The sequence below is a fragment of the Lycium barbarum genome, chromosome 6 (assembly GCF_019175385.1).
Source record: "Lycium barbarum isolate Lr01 chromosome 6, ASM1917538v2, whole genome shotgun sequence".
NCBI classification, from domain to species: Eukaryota; Viridiplantae; Streptophyta; class Magnoliopsida; order Solanales; family Solanaceae; genus Lycium; species Lycium barbarum.
In genome coordinates, this window is record NC_083342.1 from 131,637,567 (window position 1) to 131,660,065 (window position 22,499).

The following is a 22,499-nucleotide window of genomic DNA, read 5'->3' on the forward strand; positions in this document are numbered from 1 at the left end:
CAATTTATCCCACATGCACAGGTCGACGAGTACAATTTTATTGAATTTGAGTTTGAGGTTTTATTATATTTTATCTGATTTAGTAAATTTGAATATTTATTTTTATATTAATATAGTGGATTTGAGCCAAATTTTACAAAAATTTGGATGAATCCATTTCTAATGCATTAGGTCCACCTTTGGAGGCGGATGATGCAATATATTTGCACAGATTCAACCGAACCGAACTCATGTTTTTTAACACAACATATATATATTTAATTTACTAAATTTTTTGACAAATATTAAACTCTGAAATCATAATTTCATGAGTGGGATAGGTTCAATAGCACTTATGCAAACCAATAATTGTAACATAGACAAGAACAAATATTTATCACTTAATTATGGTAATAATATGTATTCTTATTTTAAATTTTGACTGCTAAAATTAAATTATCTGATAATAAACATATGTATTTATGGTTGTGGAAACAGTTCAATGGTTAATTCTGTAGCTTTATGATTATTCTCGTTCATTTAGACCTTACTTTTTACAGCAAAAATATTGCTATCCTATTAATTATTCATCATAAGAAAGAAAAATATAAATCCAAGGCCCAAAGGATGACCATTAGGTTTTCTCAGACTTTCATCAGGTCTAAGATATTTGTACTAAATTGCAGCTTCAAATTAAAGTTTCATCTAGGTAAAAAAAATTCTTTGATAAAATTCACTATATGTCAAACGCGGCTGATAATCTAAAAAACAAAGTAGAAATTATTTTTCTACTCATTCTTGTTCTACAAAAAAAAAAAAAAAAAAAAAAAAAAAAAAGACGCCAGAAGCTCCGCTTCCAAAAGAAAACTAAAGAAAGATCAGAATTTCCTTGTCTGTTCAAATATCTATATTTTTTTTCTTGCAATAAAAGAAAGAATAAGTAAACACCGCCTTATGTAAAAAAAAATTGGTATTTCCTAAATGTAAACAACTACGGAGTTTTTTGTTTCTCCTAACCAACGTGGGAAACAATTTAGTTTTGATTAAACGCCAAGCATCACCACCCCTATAAATATCCTTCACGGCTCCTCAGAATTTTGCATCACAAAACTTACTCACTCTCTTTTTTCTTTGATTCTCCAATCAATTTTGCTCTTTACCATCTTGTTCGTGTTTTTTCGTTCGTCTCATCTTCAATGGCTTCCCGTTGCAGTACCCATCATTTGTTGATCTTGGCATTACTCTGCTCTTGTCTTCTTGTTGTTTATTCTTTTTCTCTGGCGAAAGAAGATGAACTACTTGGTCCCTTTAATGCCATTTATTATTTGGGAGATATCGGCGACTCTTCATCTTCATCAGCTGCTGATCATATTGCTGTAACCCTCAATCTGCCTTCTCCACAACCCCACACCCAACATGGCACTGAATTCTTCGAGTCCGGTCTTAATTTTGCCACCCCTGGAGCTACCATCATGAGCCCTTTTTTCTTCCTAAAGAATGGTATCAAACCACCTCCGCATTCTCATGACCTAACTCAGATTGTCACTTTCATGAAGTTCTTCTATAAAGACTGCTTCTCTTTTCATGACTGTGGCAAAAACAAGGTTCTTCGGAAAGCTCTCATCTTTATGGATCAACCTGGAATTAACGACTACAAACAGGCCTTCTTAAATGGAAAATCTATTTCCGAGGCGTCTCATCTTGTGCCTGAAGTGGTGGAGACCATTAAGAATTCAGTGGAAAGACTCATCATTGAAGCTGAAGCCAAAACTATAATGGTTTCTGGAATTCTACCCTTGGGGTGCTTTCCAGGTTTTCGGACTTTGTTTCCCGAGGGCGATTCAATGGGCAAAAACAGATGTCACAAGGGATTGAATCTGTTCTCGAAGCTTCACAACGATCACCTTTCACAAGCAATTATGGAGTTGCGTTTGAAATACCCTGAAGTTCACATCATATACGCAGATTACTACAAAGCATTCATGGCTGTTCTTAAAAATCACGCCTTTCTGGGATTCAATACAGAGACTTTGATGAAGGCGTGTTGTGGCAGTGGTGATGGTCCATTCAACTTTGATGCGAAGAAGAAGTGCGGTGAGAAAGGAGCTGCTACGTGTTCTAAGAGGGCTTCGTATTTACATTGGGATGGATTTCGTCTGACTCCAGAGGCTTTGGAGAACCTGATCGATACACTCTTCAGCAAAAAAGGATTCATATTCCCAGAATTCAAGTTTGAAGAAGAAACAGCAGCAGCAGTAACAAGGCATCATTCCAGGATTCATGGGGGAGTTAGAAACATGTCTTCAATTGTTAGGCATTTACTTTTCGTCTAAGCCAGTTTTCTATATTCAGTTTTGTCAATGGTTTTATTTGCTTATCTGTTTGATTCAAAGGGTAATACCTCATTGCTTTGTATATACAGTGGAATGCCCCTCTTAGCTTCTGTAAAATTTTACCATTCTTTTGACTCGTATCAAATAAAAGTATCCTGATTCAGTTCAAATATTTTTCTAGACATGATTTATATGTTTATTAGATATCTGCTTATCTTTGCTTTTATCTTTCAACCTTATTCATAAGCCTGAGATTAACAACAAAGAGTTTAACTGTTTGTTAGAAGCTTACTATCAAAAATAAGATCATGCTCTTCCCAGTTTGAACTGGTTAATACAATTAACTTGATATAGTAGTATTGTTTTCCCTGTTCAGACAACTTTTAGGTGGTTAGAATAGGTGATGATAGTTTACATTTTTTCTATAACTTTGGCATAGTCCCTTTTATACGGAGTCTTTTATACATATCTTTCATTTGAATCAGAGAGAGAGAGAGAGAGAGAGAGAGAGAGGCAAAAATTCTAGTAGAAAAACATGGTTACATCTATCTTCTATTAATTAAATGATTACTAGTCATGACAAATGTACAAAGACACCTTTACTTTGCTAATTATTTTCTTTTCAAGTATTAGATGTGATTATGTTTATGCTATACAAGAAGTACACCAAGACTAAAAGCTCTTCTTCCGAATCCCTTCATTTCATCTGATAGCTTGTGTTTCTCATGTGTGGTCCTGAATAATTCTGTCCACTTCCTCCTGAAGTATGTAACAAGTTCTAGTAGTTCTTCATTTAATCCTCTCTTTAGGCTGGTCCCTAACTTGATACTTCATTTCCAGGAGAGATCCTAAAACAACAGATTATATAGCATCAATAAGATCATAACTTGTACCAAGTTGGAAAATAGAAACATGTTCTAATTCAACATTACTCACTTTAGGTTTATGCTATTCTTGTTTCTTAGGCTTTGTGGAATACTCCCTTTGAGATGGTTGTTTTGGAGAAACCTATAAAACAGAAATATTAATTATGGACTTACAGAGCAGAACATTAATTATCAAATGTACAAAATCAAAAACAAATCAGTAAAATAAAAGAGCATACACTTCTCGAAGTTTAGGTAGATGTCCCAATGTTTCAGGGATTGATCCTTGCAACTGGTTGTTCTCCAAGTGCCTTTTCCATTGCAGGGGAGATGGTTATATTTGTTAGAAATTCAAATTAGAATAAAAAATAGAGTAAAGTAGGAAGAAGAGAAATCTATTGTTTTTCCTTTTCGGACAAATATTAAGTGGAGAATGGTAGAGAAGAGACCCATTATCTACTGAACCATGAGCCAGTTGGCTCTCTGAGATTTTCCCGTTGTTAAAAAATGTAGGAAGAAGAACAACAAATAGGAACTTACTGAGTTTCTAAGTTTATCAATGAGCTTAAATCAGGTATTTGACCTGTAAGTTCATTGCTTCCAAGCCACCTTAAATTGAGCCATTTTCAATTAGTATATTACATTGATAGATAACAAAACCAAGAAATATAATATGATAAAGGATAGCTTACAAATGATTGAGTGCAGTTAATTTAGATATGCTTGGTGGCAATGATCCAGCAATTCCAGCATTGGTTAAATTCCTTCATAAAAAAACATAACCAAGGGCACAAAATTGCATCAAAGTGGTATATTATTGATTCAGTAGTCAAATAATATTACTCCTGGATTAAATCAGAAAATTTAAACTTACAGGGAGATGATTCGTGTGTTCGTGCCATTAGAGCATGTAACTCCGGTCCATGACTTGTCCTTCGGAAGACATGGATCACCATGCCAATCTTGAGGTTTTTTGTTAAAGCTTTTCCTTAAATCGTCCATCACCGCCACTATTTAAGTTCAACAAAAATGTGTTACTGTAGAAACTAACAAAATTGGCAGACATATAGTAACAGTGGCGGATCCAACAATAGGTTCATGAATTCGGCAGAAGCCAATTATATAAGTGCAAAGAAACAAGTATAGATAAGTAATAAGTTATATTTCGTACTCACTATCAACTCAGAATCCACATCATTTTGGATCCGTCATTAACTAGTAAAGAAAATATTGCAGAAAAAAAAAATTACCATCTCTAGTGAGAGTTAATCCAGCAAGAGGCAAAAGTTGGAAGAGTTCACCAGCGGCAACCACTGGACCAACAGGACTATTAATCGCGGGAATCAATGTAATTTTTGTTTCCCCTTCAAGAGGCCAAGTTGTGCTATAAACAGTGACACCACTGGTTGTGACATTAAGGTTGCTAAAGAATTTTGCTCCATTCACTAAGACATCAAAAACTCTCCAGCTATAGGGACTTGGGGTTCTGTTTTCTTGGAAGTACAAAGCAAGGTAGTAATAAGTCTTTGGAAGTGCAAATGGTGGCCAATTTACCACAAGAGTCTTCCCTCTGCTTGCTGTCACTGAGTTTTCAAACACTTTCTCTGGTGGCATATTCCAGAATGTCGAAGGAGTTACAGGAGCATGGCTTGTAACAACTGGATTTTCATCTAGTAATGGATACCAGTGACGATTGAATTTGTCATCTGGAAAACTAGTTCAACATCATCTATCAAATGTCAGTTAATATGCATGTAACAAAACACATTTAAAGAAGCATGTAACGAAAATTTCAACATTAAATGGATTTATTTTATGGGTCATAAAAAGTTTAATAGAGGGCATCAAGGTGCCGCCTAACGGTCAGTGAAGTAGGTGAAAACAAAAGAGAGTATGGGTGTGTTTGGTAATGACAGTAGTCATTTTCAACAAAAATGTTTTCAAATATGAAGTTATTTCTGGAATTTCATACTCACAAAGGGGAAAGATGACTTTCTTCACTTATGGGAAGTGAGGGAAGTCATCTGCCTTACAACTATCTTAACTTTTACAACTTCATATTACTCGTTGCAACTAACGCTTGACCATAATTATTAATATATAGTACTCAAAATTTTCATTAAAACACTCACCGGTTTGCATATATATATTAGTACATTAGTTCTTCAATATATATGTTTTTTGAAAAATATTTTCATCTACGGAATACCTGAATACATCTTCCACAGAAAACAATTTTCATGAGAAAATGACTACTGTCATGCCAAATACAATCTCAAATGCTAGCAGAGACAAAAAACGCTAGGTAACTTTTTCCCCATCTACCTAAGTTTTGATGTGCATAACTCCCAATATTTGTGCTGCTAGGAGATAATAGATATACGGTAGAATAATCGAGGTGTCCTCAAACTGGCCTGAACCACCGCCCGTATAAAAAAAGGAAAATTCTAACAGACAAAACTCAAAGGAATAAGATAGAAGAGGTAAAAAAGGCATACATACATTATGGTATCATGAGATCCAAAGCTATGACGAGCAAGAGTGACCAATGCATATTTCCCAAAGTCAGTAGAATTATAAAGGGAATCATCAAGATACAACACTTCTATAGCTGAGATAAAAGGGTCTGAAGTTGTATGCTCATTTTTAGCAAAACAAATACTCAAAACCTTATTATGAGCAACCATAATAACCTCATAATAGGAGCTAAGGCCTTCTGCATAATCCGCCGATGTATTAATATTCCACTTTGTACCATCAATTATTTGATCAAATATTGGTGGCTCTTTGCCTCCATCAAAACCTCCATAATAATATATGGTTTTTATCAGCATTTTCCTCCCTCTGTTCACTGGCAAATGATAGCAAAATTTCTTTTCTACATCATCTGGGAAATAACGAACAGAGGATAATAATGGCACTAGCCCTTCTTGCTTTATCTCTGACTTATTTCCTGTTTTTATATAGTTATCATCTGGTGCATATGTAAGCGAATCTTGTTTGATTTTTTCACTTCCACCGCAATTTAAGAGGAAACCTGCAAGAACATTAATGGATTCATACAGTGGCAGAGCCAGGAATTCAATAAATAAATTTCTTACACCAATGGGATACAACAACTTATATATATGCAAAATAAAAAAAAAATAATAATTATTATTATTTTACCCCATTTACATAGTATAATTTTTCAACCAAGAGGGTTCCGTTGGACCCCTTGCACCCCTCTGCCTCCGCCCCTGGATTCATATGAGTATGATCGCTTTATATGTATACATTTTTTTTTTATGTATGTATATATAATTTGAGAGGGGAGCCTCGGCGTAACTGGTAAAGTTACTGGCATGTGACCAGGAGATCACGGGTTCGAGCCGTGGAAACAGCCTCTTGCAGAAATGCAAGGTAAGACTGCGTACAATAGACCCTTGTGGTCCGGCCCTTCCCCGGACCCCGCACATAGCGGGAGCTTAGTGCACCGGGCTGCCCCTTTTTATGTATATATAATTCGAGCAGAAAGCAATAGGTTCAGTCATTCACAAAACGCAAGCAATATTAAGACAAATGTTAATGTATATTCTAGAATTGATATTGAAATTGAAATGAACGTTAATTACCATGGGGTTGATCAACATTGATGGTGGCATGAATTGTTAGAGGAATGCTAACAAGCCAAAGGAGGAAAATGCAAGTGGACATTTTTGAAAATAATAATAATTGGCAGAATATGGAAGGGCCTGCTTGCTCCTGGTAAAGGGGAGGAAGAAAGAAAGAAATTAAAGACTTTTGGCCATTAAGAGATGGAGATTACTCCTTTCTTCGGAGATTGACTGGATCACCTTACGTTGCATTCTTTTATATGTTTAAAGAATTGTGAAAGAAAAAAAAAAAAAAGAACATAGAACTACAAATTTTAATTAAGTACTAGGTGAGGGTTATTTTGAGAATTTTAACATAGCTACTTATCAATTATTGTAATTGAAAATAATCATTGTCGTGGACTTTTAAATTCTCAAAAGTAAAATTTCTGGACATTATTATGGAGTTTTACTTGTGAAATTTGAAATTCCATAACAATTACTCCCTTCATCCCAATTTATTTGATAATTTTTCCTTTAGAATCAATCCAAAAAAGAATGATATTTTTCTATGTTTTGTAAGTAACAATTTAGTTTTAAAATACTCTTTTTATTCTTGATGAAATAATTTATAATCACACAACTATCTATTGACTTATTTTAGGCCATAAGTTTCAATTTTTCCTTTTAAAAAAAAAAATCCATGCTTAGTCAAATACAATCACATAAGTTGGACGGAGGAAGTATTATATTTTTATTAATTAAAGATAAGATTGAAAAAATGATAAGTAAAAGCTATTTCCACCTTTTATAACTTGTAAATACATATTATAGAACCTTGAGTAATAGATAGAGATTTATTTTCAGAAAAATTATTTATTCCGTAAAACTTAAAAGGTAGGATAAGGGAAGTAAAAAAGAATTGTGAAAAAGAACCTTGTGGATGTTTTTACAAACACGGTTACACAGGTTAAAATTCAGGTAAAAAATTAAACATGAACGAATATAAAGGAACAGAAAGAAAACAAAAGGAAACATCAGGGATGAAAAAAGACATTATACAATACCTTTGGGGCCATTGTCTAATTTACTTAACTTTTTTTTTTTTTTTTTCTAATTGTCTAATTTACTCAACTAGAATCCACCTTAATAGAAGTTTAGAAAAAAATAGTATTCTCTCTGTGCAGACACAGCGCCGCTACTATCCCCGTCGACGTGTCTTGGTTTTCTTCTCCGATTCTTTTGAGCTAAGCTCAGTGCGAAAAAGGTTTTTTTTTTTTTTTTTCTATTCCTTTATGCCCCCTCGAGTTTCTGACTTGTAATTCTTGGCCCCTCGAGTTTTGCTGTTTGCTTCATTTATTTGGAATTTCATGATTTCAGTTAGCAATGAAGGCGTTCGAAGTCGGTGGAACCACCCTTTGTCTTGCCCTTTTCAATGATGTTACTAATTCCAAGTACGTTCTTTTCTCTCTGGGTATCCTTATAACATGTCAATTATGGAATACATTCTCTTTTATGCCTGTCTTTTGAGTAATTGTAGGTAATTATGCTGTAAATGATTACTAAAGCGCCTATATTTTTAAAACAATTGGCCGGTGTTATTTGCTTTTTCCCCCTATTGAATTGGATGTAAGTTTGAGGTTTCACCAGATGTTAAATGCTTCAGTTAATCGGATATCTAGCAATGCCTGGAATTCCTATTTGTTATGGACATGTGTTTAGCCCCTGTTTTGAATTTTGGGGGTGGTTAGATTATGCTGGTTTAAGGATTATATAGAGGCAACACGTTCTTAAAATGCAAAATTGCCTTTAAGAAAAAATTCTGCTTTTATTTCTGAACTTTTCCAAGACGTGTAGATGGATATAAGTCTATGGTTTATGTAGAAGTAAGAGATGCATGTGAAAGCTGGTATAAGGCTATAAATCAGCTCCCATCTGCTACGTTGGTTTAATGACTTGTGGTGTTGCTGATATGTTTTTCGACACTGCTCAAAAGTGAACATCTTTCTTTCCATTTGTGGACTTAGAAATGGCTCGATCACTATGCTGGATATGAATATGTCACAGATAAATAATCCAACTACTTTCCAGTTAGTTTTATCTTTTTCTGATTGGTCTAGCAAAGGAGCTGTCATGGGGCATAACAAGTTTTAGGTTTTTCTAACTGTTTTCTTTTCTATCCATGAGGAGTTTAGGGCAAGGCATTATCTAAGTTTGTACAATTATGCATGGGAGACCAGAACTGTATTAGTTCAACGGATGGTCTTGCTGTCTATAACTTGTAGATTTGGATTCTCTATTCCTTATATTGGAACTAATGGCAGAATGACACTGTAACCTACATTATATATGGAGAGAGTTACTTCCAGATAATTAATTTCCTCTTTCCTGGAGATAAGCGTTGGGGGTGCAAAACCTAAGCTTGTGGTAGTGTACAGAACTCTATGTGAACTGTGAAGTGTACAACACAAGTGCACATTTATACTGTTTCCCCTCTGCATTTCTTTGGCTAGACTTACAGATAAGTAAATAACTGTGTGTTCATGCTTAATGTATGTTCGTACTCTTTACTAGCCTTTAAATGCTTGCTTTTAAGACTATGGCGCACTTGACAGAAGAAAATGCTATCATAGCCTAAGTTGTTAGCAAGAATTTTACAGACTGCATTATCATATTTAGTCCTTAGAAAAAATATCATGCAGTGATAGCTCTGCTTTAATTCTGTGGCACAGACTAATATGGAGAGAACCTTTCTATCTTTTGGTACAAAAGTTGTAATAACTTGGTTGAATCTAGTCTAAGCACTTGACTGGATTTATCCTTATAAAAAAAAAGACTTGACTGGATTTACCAAAATTAGCAATTAACATAGAATTTCTTATTACAAGGTAGCACCGACAACTATCATATTTATGGCTATTCTTCAGTAGTTTGCAAAAGCCCAACAGTATACAGAATATAGGATAAAAATTGATCCAGGACTTCGACTCTATCACAAGGTTCAGTTGTATCCACGTTATCACATGACATATTTTCAGGAATTACTAGACTACATAATTGCGCTTTTGGGCTTTCTTCTGATATCTTCATGTGCAGTAAGTAAGTAAAACTCATTAAAAAACTCATTCCCCCCACCCCCACCCCCCCCCCCCCCCCCCCCCGAAAAAAAAATAATAATAAAAAGAAGTGCACTAGGAGCAACACCGCATCAATTTCATGTTTTACCTAAATGTATACTTTACTCAGCATTAGGCATCTGAAAATTTGTCTCTTTTCATTCTCTCTGATTTAAGAAGAGGCCTTAGCTCATTGATTAATAAGTGGTGCAGCTTGAGGAAGATTGTCGTATTGTTGCTTTTTATTGAAAAAACTTTGGAAACTACTTGTATAGTGCATTCTTAGGTTTCCAATGATGCATGTTTTGGGTGCCAATATGAAACAAGTTTACTTGCCATAATGGGAAGATGCTCATTAAGTTCTAACTAAAGTGAATGACTACTTCAGCAAAAGTGAACTATTAGTATCAGAGAAACAAGTTATGCTTCACCCAAAAGTACATTACTAGATAAGGTTTAAACAAACATAAGAGATTTATCTTTTGCAGAGAACTACTGGACTTAATGCAGTCTGCAACACTGGAGCCCGAAGTAGCATTTCTGAATGCATCACTTGTAAGCACTCTCTCTTCACTCATTCGAAGCTCACTAGTTGTGCTTTGTGCATTTCAGCTGATTCCTGTTTGGGCGTATTTCAACAGATCCCAGATGTATTTCCTGTTTTGGCAGCTGCACATAAAACACTTGTAGCTAAATCACGGGATTCACTGACTACACGGACCCTCCATTCTGAGCTTGTTTACAACTACTCAGGATCTAAGCATGTAAGAAGCTTTAAGTCTTAACGTGAAGTACAATGGATTTATCCTTTTGTGGTCAATTCACTTTTACTTGACTTTTATCATAGTAGATTTCAGAGTCTTTGAAAAGATGTGGCATCGCCGACAACACAAGCTACATCCTGGCAGCACGCTTTGGTGCATCGGCTGATGAGGTGAGCCGGCAATGTTATGTTACCAGAGCTGATTTTTTTTTGGTTTTCTTTTTCCTGACATTTATGACGTGTTCTTACTCTGTAACTAGATGGTGGCCATAGGAAAACTCATAAAGGGCAGTGAAATTGACTTGAAGGAATTGGAACAAGGAAAAAACCAGGCCCAGATTCAAAAGGTGGGTGCTGGGTGAATATTTGTCTTTCAAAGTGGTTTGTGGTTTAAGGTCTAAAGTCTTCCTTTCTTTATAATTAATTTTAATAATTTGAATTTCTGACAGCATTACAAGATATCTAATCTGGAGCTGGAAGTATCATCACTTGCAGATGCTATAGTCTGCAGAATTGCTGCCAGAGATGCTTTATGAGCATGACAAGCCTACGCCACTATTATTATTGCATCTTCTCTATATGTAAACTAATTATGTCATTAACTCGAAAATAACTTTCCAAACCTTGTGCGAAGATACTCTTTTGCTACTCTGACCGTTCCATAGACACTATGAGACCGTGATGCCGTTGCTATTGTTTTTACCTTAGTTTGCTTGTGTTCAATCTCTTGAGAGATTCTGTAAGAGCAATGGCTAATCTGGCCTTTCAAAAGTAAAACATGAAAGGTTGACTAGTTTTAACTCAGTGACCAAGATAAAGGCCTCCAATCTTTTGACAATTTGTGATAGACACTACTCCTTCCGAATTAAAAAGAGTGTTCACTTAGCTTTTTCTTCTTGTATCAAAAAATTGCCCACTTACCAAATCAAAAACGAATGTAACCTTATTTTTTCAAATTTACCCCTATTACGTGTTATGTGATTAAATTTCAATGCATATTTAATTAGGATAATTTAGTCAAATTACCTATTTTTATTTGGGAGTTAGTATTTTCTTATGCGGTATGCAAATGGCTAAGTAGACATTCTTTTTGATCCGGAGGGAGTAACGAATTCAATTCTAAAACTTACAAGCGGAATTTCTTCCTTAATTGAGACGTATTCATCCTGTATTTGGTATTAACCGTGCATAGCTACTCACCTGGTTTCCAACAAATAAGAGCCACAGACAAGTAAAAGAATGCAAAGATCCTTCGCGACCATACAATTCATGCACAAGAGAGGGACAACTGCGGAATCAATGTCAAAAGAAAATCATAGGGCTTGAATCGATAACCACTCACTTCTTCATTTCAAACATTCTTTGACATAAAATCGTGCACGTCATAAAGAATTCCACTCAATACTTACAGTAAACGGTTTAAAAAGCAAAGAGCCTTTCTCAAACAATTTATGGATTGGAAACGGAAAAAGAAAAAGAACTAGGACTCATATACACACAATAGAAAAATCTTCTTGCACACATTGATGAACCACCAGTCAACTAGTTCCATGTCCACGCTTCTTGCCCGACATGCTGATAGAAGTAACTTTCATCGGAGTTGCTACAACCAGGGGAGCCTCTGGTGAGTCGCTGACCGCATATTTGTCATGCATGAAACGACTCTCAATAATGGACTCATCCTTCGGCACAATTTTGTAACAATAACAACTCTTTAGGCCTTGCTGATTCTGATAGCAATTATGAGCACTGTCCTTCACCTGTTGGAAGTTCCATATCACGCTGAATTTGCCTACTGCTGCAACCAAGTGACGTTCTTGTTTTCCACTTTCAGTAACCTGGCAAATGAAATGCAAGGCAGGTCAGGTTATTCACATTCTTTCAGCTTAAAGAGGAGCGAAACACAAGCATGCACAGTTACTACAGTGCTGTCCTAAATCAGAGAAGGAAAAAAACATATAAAAAGGGTAAAACACTAAAACCTGCTAGGACAAACAAATTTCTCATGTAACAAACATTAACCAGATACTCGGAGGATCTGGTGCAGCACAGGTAACAAAATATGGCAGGCAACTGAAGAAGAGGTAATATTTCGCATTTGTTAATCATCCTGAGAGAGAAAAACTTTTTTTTTGCAGGGAACTTTTGAACTACTGGTTCATTCAGAACAGATAATTTGGTCAAAAAAATATAAAGAAAAAACGGATTACTGTCGCTATAAAGAAGAAATCAAGGCTGATGATTAAAAGTATCGTGACTTAAATCGCAGCATAGTGTAAGTTGAGGTGAAAAAAGTAGATTAGGAAATCATATTTTAAAGAAGCTAATATATAGCATACAAGAAAAACGAGAAACTATCATGAGTACAGTAACCAGGCTATGGCAAACAGCAGATGAGAACATCACATATGCTAAACTTCCATAAGACGATAACTTTATGGCAAAAAGAGGCAACAAAAGAATCTATAGTAAAGATTTCAACTTATAACATATGGGACACTCTCCACAAAACTATGAAACAAAAAAATTAAGGATAGCCTCTTCATCAAACAAGATAAAAAGTGAGTATTGATATCCAAGGTCAATTAGCTAGGCCAAATCATTACAGTCCGAGGTGATTGCATTTACTAAAGTTGCATAAGAGCTACACGGAAGGAGCAACAACCTACTTATATGAACTCACAATAAAAAAGACAATTTTCATGGAGCTATTAACATGAATACTGATGTATAGCCTCTTCAACAAACAAGCAACATGAAAGTTGCAATTACCTAACCAACATTTACATGTTAAGCAGCAAAAGAAATTAGGGATTCTTACCCATGAGAAATGGCCACCATGGAACTTGTTATTTGCCCCAGCCATATGCGCATCAACAGGAGTCAGCTTTAATAATCTTGGGGCTGGGATTTTATTTCCCATTCGACCAGTAAAACCAGTTTTGGTCTTCCCATCCTTATCAGTAAACAAAGTGCATATCAAGATCAAGTATGTATCAGTCGTACCCAGTATCCATTTGCCATCGTAAGTAACATCAACATGTGTAATTGGAGAGCCAAGGCCAGGGAATGCAGTCTTTGCTTGCCTCATCGAGGTCTTAGAGTACAAGCGAATCTTCCCATCAAGTGATCCAACTACAATGGAGCCATCACCAGTCGTGGCAAAGCATTGAAAATTTGTTCCTCTTGAAAACTGATGCCCCTGAGTCCAATTCAACACAGGAGAACTCGAATTTGCTAATGTCTGAACAATTCCCTTCTTATCACGCATATCCCACTGACACAGCCGGTTATCATCCAACCCCAAAAATGTTGACTCAGAAGGATCCAACTGTGACCCTTTGTTATCATTTGTTATATCCTTCATGGTAATATCAGTCCCGTCCTTCTCAAACTTCCATTCCGTAACAATCTTCCCAGTCTCAATATCCAATTGGTGAAGTCCAGTTGAACGGGGCTTCCCTTCCTTAAAAGGACTCATTAGCATCATATTAGTTTCACCACGCATCAAAAGAGCCTTTTTAGGCGTCGACCCTTCTCCTCCTCCTCCCCACTTATCCTTCTCATCAAATTTCACATAAACACCTTTCCCGTGAATTCCATGGCTGAAATTTTTCACAACTTGAACACCCGAATCATTCACAAGAAAACTATTATCCAACGCCCCTAACGCCAAACTCTGTATACCTCCACCAGTCGCAGCTTCCTCAAATTCCTCAAGCAAATCTTGACTATCCCGGTTATCCCTCACGGGACTCTTTCCGCTACTTGTCCAAACACCCGAATCCGCATCTTCCCACATTGCATCATCCGATTCCTCGGGTTTTAACCACCCAATAAAATCCTTTCCATAAATCTTCACTTTATTCGCCTCGGTAGCCTCAATTCCATACACATTCTCAAACAAACAATCCTGAAACTTAGTAATGAAGTTCCTATACTCATCATCCACAAAAAACTTCAAAGCCCAAACTCCATTATCCACAAAATCAACTCTCCTTTGATCACCAAACATTTTCAATTGCATATCAGTTGAAACCCTAACCCTAATCTTATTCCCCACTTTTAAAACCCAAAATCCCTCATCTTCACAATCATCATCATCACTATCACCTTCAATTTTCATTGTTTTAACAAACTCATAATGAGTTAACTTTAGCGATATTATCCATTTAGCTTTAGGGGTGTTACCGCCGACATGTAAGTACAATTTAACGGCATTTTTAAGGTTTTTCGGTGATTCCGAGGAAGCGTACTTAAGTTTTAGGGCTTTTAATTTGGAATCTAAGTCGTCCAGGGTTTTGTTACTCACCTGTGGAGTTTGATGATTTTCGGTGGCGTCTTCGTATTGTTCTTCAGTTTCCACGTCATCATCATCATCGTAATCAGATTCATAATCGGAAAGTTCTAGACCTTCACGACTGTGAGAAGCTCCCATGATTAAGAAATTCTGATCAAATGATTAGCAGTTAATCGCCGGAAAAGGAGATTATGCGTTGTTAAGGTGAGAAGACAAGAATCACAATTCGAATTTCGAAATGAGGAAAAAGTGGAATAGATAAAATAGGAAAGAGGGAATTTGATTAGCTTTTAGAAAGACAAAAAGGGATTTGATAGCTTTAATTTGGAAGTTTTTGAAAAGTGAAAATGGATATACATATATCTATATAATTGGGGAGATGGCGTGTATCTGACGGTGACACGTACCTTAGTGATGAAGTAAATGGCGGCACTCGTTTCGTCCTTGCGCGGTAAAAACTCTGGGCTTTTGCAATTATGAGGGTCACCTGGCAAGATTATGATTGGGCTCATATGGTTAGTTATAAGCCCTTGGGCCTCTAATTGTACTAGTTTTGCGGGGACTTTTTTTTTTTGCGCGGATTTCGTTTATGGACTGGTCTTTAATTTTGGGGATAGATCACGGATGCCCCCTCAAATAAAAAGAAATTATCCGTTCATACCTCTATTATTTTCATGCTATCAGAAAAAATTAAAAATATTTCGAGTTGTCCCCGGTTATGATACCAATATGTTATACAAATATACTGAGATGATATCATGAAAGATGCTTCAGTCCTTCTCTTAGTCCTCCATGATACCATCATGATATATAAATATACCGAAATGGTATTATGAATGATGATGTTCATTTATTAAAAATGACACATTTTTTTCGAAGAAAAATTCTATGATATCATCGTCTTATATACATATACCGTGATGGAATCATGAAGGACTGCTTCAGTCCTTCAATGAGACACTCGTCAAGATCATGATACTATCAAAGTATATAAATATACTGAGATGGAATCATGGAGAATTGTTTCAGTCCTTCTCTTAGTCCTCCATGATACCATCATGATATATAAATATACTGCGATGGTATCACGGAGAGAAAGGGGTTTGACCGAGGATATGCCGGGTAAATACTTTCAGTCGGTGGGGGTAGAAGCGAAAATAGTTTGGGAGGGGGTATGGGCGGGTAAATATTTTATATTTTAGGGGAAATTAGTGATGTATTCCCTTTAATTTTTGAATCTCAAATCGTTGGTCTTTAATTTTGGGGACAGATCACGGATGTCCCCTCAAATAAAAAAATTATCCGTCCATACTTCCATTATTTTCATGCTATCAGAAAAAATTAAAAATATTTCTAGTTGTCCCCGGTTATGATACCAACATGATATATAAATATACTAAAATGATATCATGGAAGATGCTTCAGTTCTTCTCTTAGTCCTCCATGATACCATCATGATATATAAATATACCGAGATGGTATTATGAATGATGATGTTCATTTATTAAAAATGACACATTTTTTCCGAAAAATATTTCTATGATACCATCGTCTTATATACATATACCGTGATGGTATCATGAAGGAGTGCTTCAGTCCTTCAATGAGACACTCCTCAAGATCATGATACCATCAAAGTATATAAATATACTGAGATGGAATCATGGAGAACTGTTTCAGTCCTTCTCTTAGTCCTCCATAATACCATCGTGATATATAAATATACTGCGATGGTATCATGGAGAGAAAGGGGTTTGACCGAGGATATGCTCGGTAAATACTTTCAGTCGGTGGGGGTAGAAGCGAAAATAGTTTGGGAGGGGGCATGGGGCGGGTAAATATTTTGTATTTTAGGGGCAATTAGTGATGTATTCCCTTTAATTTTTTAATCTCAAATCGTTGGTCTTTAATTTTGGGGACAGATCACGGATGTCCCCTCAAATAAAAAAATTATCCGTCCATACTTCCATTATTTTCATGCTATCAGAAAAAATTAAAAATATTTTGAGTTGTTCCCGGTTATGATACCAACATGATATATAAATATACTAAAATGATATCATGGAAGATGCTTCTGTTCTTCTCTTAGTCCTCCATGATACCATCATGATATATAAATATACCGAGATGGTATTATGAATGATGATGTTCATTTATTAAAAATGACACATTTTTTCCGAAAAAATTTTCTATGATACCATCGTCTTATATACATATACCGTGATGGTATCATGAAGGACTGCTTCAGTCCTTCAATGAGACACTCCTCAAGATCATAATACCATCAAAGTATATAAATATACTGAGATGGCATCATGGAGGACTGTTTCAGTCCTTCTCTTAGTCCTCCATGATACCATCGTGATATATAAATATACTGCGATGATATCACAGAGAGAAAGGGGTTTGACCGAGGGATATGCCGGGTAAATACGTTCAGTCGGTGGGGGTAGAAGCGAAAATAGTTTGGGAGGGGGCATGGGCGGATAAATATTTTATATTTTAGGGGCAATTAGTGATGTATTCCGTTTAATTTTTGAATCTCAAATCGTTGGTCTTTAATTTTTGGGTCATTTGCATGATTTCCCTTCAAAGGCAATGGTCTTTAATTTTTGCCCCTCAAATTGGTTTTCTTTAATTTTTGTCCTTTGTTAAAAATCTCTTGGTTTCGGGTTCGAACCCCAAACCAAGGGAGTTTGGATTCGCAAGGCAGAGTTTTAAACTCTACATTAAGGTAGTATTTAAAACTTCACCAGAAGGCAAAACTCTGAGGTTTGCATTTAGACATTTTTTTTTTACTTAGTTGGAATTTTACAAACTTCTGCCTTAAGGCCTAACTTTTGCCCGAATAGGACTAATTTTGGGTAAAAGTTAGGCATTAAGGACGAGATTTGCCTTAAAACCTAATTTTGAGTAAAAGTTTGTCTTAAGGCAAATCTCTGCCTTAAGGCCTAACTTTGCTACAAACCTCTGCTTTGCGAAATTCTTTTTTTTATTATTATTTTTATATTTACTGAGCTGGGGTTCGAACCCAAAACCTCGGGTATTAGGCGAAGGAAAAAATTAAAGACCACCAATTTGAGGGACAAACATTAAAGACCAGTGCCTTTGAAGGGCAATCCGCACAAAAAAAAAATTATTTTTTGTTCCTACTTCTCATTTAATGAAAATTTGTGGGCCAGAATACCTTTAATCGCTGGTCTACGAAATCAGAGATTCTGGGGGACAATTTGCACGATCGCCCTTATACGGGGGTGGTCTTTAATTTTTGTCCCTCAACTGCTGGTCTTTGATTTTTTCCCTTCGCCTAAAATACCCCGAGGTTCTGGGTTCGAACCCCCGCTCACTCAAAAAAAATAATTTCTCAAGGCAGAGTTTCATAGCAAAAGTAAATATATTCGGGCAAAATTAAGCCTTAAGGCCTAACTTTTGTAGAATTCCAGCAGAGTTAAAAAAAAAATTGCCTTGCAAAATTTCGCAAGACAAACTTTTGTCTTAAGGCGGACTTTTAAGGCAAAATTTTCGCGAAGCCTTGCCTTGCGATTTTTTTTTCTTTTGCTTAGAAAGGTTCGAACTTCGAACCCAGAACCTCAGGGTATTTTCGGTCACTTTTTTAAGCGAAGGCAAAAATTAAAGACCAACAATTTGAGGGGCAAAATTTAAATACCAGTGCCTTTTATAAGCAATCAGTGCAAAAAAATGGATTCTGGGTTCAATCTCCAGGCTCCAACAGAGTCCAAGAAAAAAGTCAATTTCGCAAGACAAGGTTTCATAGAAACTATGAAGTCAATTTCGCAAGACAAGGTTTCATAGAAACTATGCCTATTCGGACAAAGTTATATAGAAACTATGACTTGTCCAACATAGTTTTGTAGGATAACTTAATTTTTACAGAACTATGCCGGACAAGGCATAGTTTCTATGTAGTACATATAAAATTTGCGGCATAGTTCTGTTTCTATGTAGTACATATAAAACTTGCGGCATAGTTCTGTACATAGAAACTATGTCTTGGGGCAAATTTCTGTAGGATAACTTAATTTCTACAGAACTATGCCGGACAAGGCATAGTTTTTAGGTAACTTTTCCCGAATAGACACAGTTTCTATGTAGTACATATAAAACTTGCGGCATAGTTCTGTACATAGAAACTATGTCTTGGGGCAAATTTTTGTAGGATAACTTAATTTCTACAAAACTATGCCGGACAAGGCATAGTTTTTAGCTAACTTTGCCCGAATAGACATAGTTTCTATGAAAACATTGCCTTGCGAAACTAGGTCATAGATCCGAATTTCTTTTTTTATTTTTTTCGACGTCAGGAGTATTTTCGGCCACTTTTTTATTACTATCGAGGGGAAAAAATTAAAGACCTGCTATTTGAGGGGCAAAAATTAAAGACCACCCCAAGATAGGGGCAATCGTGCGAATTGCCCTTGCATGGATTGTCCTTCAAACGCACTAGTCTTTAATTTTTTCTCCTACTGCTTGTTTAATGAAAATATTCAAATCTGTTTAGCTCGAAAAAAATTTGTAACATTTTTATCTTCAGAAATTGATTTTTACCTCGCTCGGCACAAGTTCTGTATGAATTAAATTATGCGACATAAATTGTGTAGTATTTTTCAAATTATGTTGAGTGCTAAAAGTTCTGTCATTGTTCGGCATAATTTGTGTGGATGTTAGATACATATGTCAAAGCTAAATGTAAATTATGCCGAGTGAAATGTAAACTTATCCCGTTTTTTAGATTACATTGAGTGTTGAAAGTTTTGCCTTGTCCGGCATACTTATGACACCTATGACGAAACGAAACATAAACTGCGAAATTTAAGTTATGCCGGCCTAAAAATGTTGAAGGACAAAAATTAAAGACCACAGATTTGAGGGGAGATAATTAAGGGAAATCTACATGGTATAGAGAACATTAGGGCTTATTTATATTTAGTAGCTATACTTTGCCCAAATTACATCTCATAGCTAAATTTTGTATGTTAATTACCTAAGGTAACTAATTCAAACCCATCTTCTATTATTTTATTGTATTACTATTTTCTCTCAACACCCTCTCTCTTATCCCTCAACTCTCTCACCACACCACCTCCTCCACTGCCGTTTCTTCTCTCTCCACCGCGCCTGCCACCATGGAGATCTCCGGCGAGTTCCACCGCCATCTCTCTATCTTTAAATCTCTTTGTTTTTCTAGAGAGAGAAAGCTCTAAAGTTACATTAATGGCTTCAAAGCTTCAAAGTCTGCCGGAGCTATGCTCAGATCTGGCGTCATTCACCGCTGCCGCCGCCGTCGCCACCTCCTCATCATCAACAACAGATCTGAGCTTTATTGTTTTTTCTAGAGAGAGAGAGAAAGCTTTTTTTTTGTATCTCGTCGTTGCTACCTCCAGTCGTTTTCCGGTGGAGGCTCAGATCTGAGCTTTTTATTTTTTTGTATTTCAAATCAGAGTGTATACATACAGTGTATAAGGTGTTTATCGCATGTATTTCGAAGGAGATCTTTTTGTATACAAAACGAATACAGTAAATTTGAAGTGTATACAAATGAATACAATGAATTTTATTTCTTGTATTTAATATTTGAGTGTGTTCGTTAATTTTTTTGTGCAAAATTCAGTGTTTGGGGGTGTGTTTTGAAGGATATTTTTTTGTATACGACCGATTTTAAATATAATAAAGTGAATACAGTGTAAAAGTAGCTACAAATAAATACAGTTGAGTTGAATACATTTGACTTGAATACAACTTAGTTGAGTACATCTGACTTGAATACAACGAAATCTGACTCAACTGAATTTGAATACAATTCGATTTTTGAATACAGTCTGCTGTAGACGCGCGAATACAATCAACTGTAGCTACGAAATGTAATTAGCTAAAATGTAGCTATGTCCAATTTAAAACCCCTAAATGTTAGTCATTTATGTAAAATTCCAATAACTAAATACCACCCCAAAATAAGCATTTATGCGAATGACCCGAATGAAGAGTGTCTTATTTTGGCCCAAGCCGATAAGGTTCCGAGGGAGAATCACAGTCGTCCCTCTAAAATTATTACTTTTCGTCTTAACATAATCACAAATGGAGAATTGCTTAGGCAGAGGATAAAACGAACCAACTGATTTGTCTTGATCGAACGATATAAAAAAGCAAGAGGTTCATAACTCTTTTCGTTAAGGAGATATCATCAAAGGTTCAATGACTTCTTCTTCTTGTGTGGAGTAATGTTTTTATTCTCTAACACCTTTTGCACTTGTAACCTAATCCCAGCGCTACACGTAGATGAAAGCACTTTGTTTGTTTTAAATTTTTCTCTAAGTAGATTGAATAGTGGACCTAAAGCAGAAAGAGAGAGTAGTCCAACATGAGAATGGATCTCGATTCTCAAGAATGAATAGAGAGAAAGAGAGTTCGAGAGGCTAAAGAGCATAGTTTTGGGCTCGATGATCTAATTTTTTTTTTTTTTTTTGGACTAAGCTAAAAGAGAGACAAATTCGAAGCGCAAAATAGAGAGAGAGAGAGATTGTCAAATGGGCTTACCAAATTTGAATTTGATACTAGTATTTACGAGAATAGTAAGTGTAAATAGTGCTCACTAGCCACTTTTCTATCTTGTTTTTGAAAAATAATTATTGCTCCCTCCGTTCCAAAAAGATTGTTTTAGGTTAACTTGACACAAAGTTTAAAAAATAAAGGAAGACTTTTGAAATGTATAGTCCAAAACAAGCCTTAAATATTTATGTGGTTGTAAATCATCTTATAAAATGAAATTGAATCTAAATATAAAAATGTGTTAATTTTTTTTTTTTTGATAAACTAATAAGGAAAGTAAGACAATATCTTTGGAACGAAGGGAATATAAAGGACTTTCGAATTTCACTAATGAAAGTCAATGGCTTCACAAGAATCTAAGTATCCAATTTAAAACTTAAAGGCAATTAATTTAGCCATCAGAACATTATGAATGCTTAAACCTTGATATAACACACGTGGGATACGTGTATTACCTTAGCTAAGAGTAGTTTTTTCCCCTTTTTCTTCTTTATACAATAAAACCTATAAATAAGTTTCATATGTTTACTACATATAGATTACAATATGCGATGGAAAATTCACCCGTTTACTATCTATTTTATTCGTTCTTGGACACTCATTGCCCATTGGGCAGAATGGCATCTTCTAGTGTTTCTAGAAAATACTTTAAAATAAACGTATAAAATGACACATTGACTTTTTACGAAAGCTATATAAAAAGGTATCAAGTGGTGATTAAAAGTGACTTGAGACATGTAATATTGCATAAATGGGGTCAATATCCTCTTTTTTGTTTGGTACACTTTTGAATTTTATAATCTCTGTTTTCCTCTGTGATTCACTTTATTAATTTGGTACCAACAATCTGGTCGGTTCATAGTATATAGTCCCTTCGAATATTTGTTTTATACATGTATGCTAACATTAAACGTACCAATCAACAGTCAGAACTTGCAAGAAAAGTATGTTCAGTCAAATTAAAGTAAGTTTGTGTTCTGCAGAATAATATGAATGAAGCAAA

The 22,499-nt window shown here is 35.5% G+C and overlaps 4 protein-coding genes across 4 annotated transcripts; 2 read left to right on the top strand and 2 right to left on the bottom strand.

Moving 5' to 3' along the window:
• The first annotated feature begins 1,175 nt into the window (after positions 1–1,175).
• Positions 1,176–2,312, top strand: LOC132644682 (GDSL esterase/lipase At1g28600-like). The gene has a single exon (XM_060361290.1). It carries the CDS (start codon positions 1,176–1,178, stop codon positions 2,310–2,312), a length of 1,137 nt encoding a protein of 378 aa, XP_060217273.1.
• Positions 2,313–2,828: 516 nt separating this feature from the next.
• On the bottom strand, positions 2,829–7,255 carry LOC132600233 (probable LRR receptor-like serine/threonine-protein kinase At1g67720). The gene is made up of 9 exons (XM_060313316.1): positions 6,793–7,255; positions 5,681–6,215; positions 4,429–4,892; positions 4,053–4,188; positions 3,871–3,942; positions 3,719–3,787; positions 3,418–3,489; positions 3,249–3,320; positions 2,829–3,160 (listed from the first exon to the last, which is right to left on the bottom strand). The coding sequence occupies exons 1-9, from the start codon at positions 6,872–6,874 to the stop codon at positions 3,130–3,132; spliced, it is 1,533 nt and encodes a 510-aa protein (XP_060169299.1). The 5' UTR covers positions 6,875–7,255; the 3' UTR covers positions 2,829–3,129.
• Positions 7,256–7,866: 611 nt separating this feature from the next.
• LOC132599051 (uncharacterized) lies at positions 7,867–11,355 on the top strand. Its single transcript, XM_060312274.1, has 7 exons — positions 7,867–8,020; positions 8,134–8,207; positions 10,358–10,424; positions 10,511–10,633; positions 10,720–10,803; positions 10,893–10,979; positions 11,082–11,355. Exons 2-7 carry the CDS (start codon positions 8,140–8,142, stop codon positions 11,166–11,168), a joined length of 516 nt encoding a protein of 171 aa, XP_060168257.1. The 5' UTR covers positions 7,867–8,020; positions 8,134–8,139; the 3' UTR covers positions 11,169–11,355.
• A 599-nt stretch (positions 11,356–11,954) lies between these two features.
• Positions 11,955–15,270, bottom strand: LOC132599052 (protein CYPRO4). The gene is made up of 2 exons (XM_060312275.1): positions 13,454–15,270; positions 11,955–12,470 (listed from the first exon to the last, which is right to left on the bottom strand). The coding sequence occupies exons 1-2, from the start codon at positions 15,068–15,070 to the stop codon at positions 12,171–12,173; spliced, it is 1,917 nt and encodes a 638-aa protein (XP_060168258.1). The 5' UTR covers positions 15,071–15,270; the 3' UTR covers positions 11,955–12,170.
• Between the last annotated feature and the right edge of the window lie 7,229 nt (positions 15,271–22,499).

What these genes read in the sequence shown, in the direction of transcription:
- LOC132644682 (XM_060361290.1), top strand. Translation starts at nt 1,176, where the DNA reads ATGGCTTCCCGTTGCAGTACCCATCATTTGTTGATCTTGGCATTACTC.
- LOC132600233 (XM_060313316.1), bottom strand. Translation starts at nt 6,874, where the DNA reads ATGTCCACTTGCATTTTCCTCCTTTGGCTTGTTAGCATTCCTCTAACA. An exon ending in ATTAACTCTCACTAGAGATG is followed by an intron (nt 4,189 to 4,428) that starts GTAATTTTTTTT and finishes GAACTTAAATAG; the next exon opens with TGGCGGTGATGGACGATTTA. An exon ending in AAGAATAGCATAAACCTAAA is followed by an intron (nt 3,161 to 3,248) that starts GTGAGTAATGTT and finishes CTGTTGTTTTAG; the next exon opens with GATCTCTCCTGGAAATGAAG.
- LOC132599051 (XM_060312274.1), top strand. Translation starts at nt 8,140, where the DNA reads ATGAAGGCGTTCGAAGTCGGTGGAACCACCCTTTGTCTTGCCCTTTTC. An exon ending in AATGATGTTACTAATTCCAA is followed by an intron (nt 8,208 to 10,357) that starts GTACGTTCTTTT and finishes TATCTTTTGCAG; the next exon opens with AGAACTACTGGACTTAATGC. An exon ending in ACCAGGCCCAGATTCAAAAG is followed by an intron (nt 10,980 to 11,081) that starts GTGGGTGCTGGG and finishes AATTTCTGACAG; the next exon opens with CATTACAAGATATCTAATCT.
- LOC132599052 (XM_060312275.1), bottom strand. Translation starts at nt 15,070, where the DNA reads ATGGGAGCTTCTCACAGTCGTGAAGGTCTAGAACTTTCCGATTATGAA. An exon ending in ATGGTGGCCATTTCTCATGG is followed by an intron (nt 12,471 to 13,453) that starts GTAAGAATCCCT and finishes TTCATTTGCCAG; the next exon opens with GTTACTGAAAGTGGAAAACA.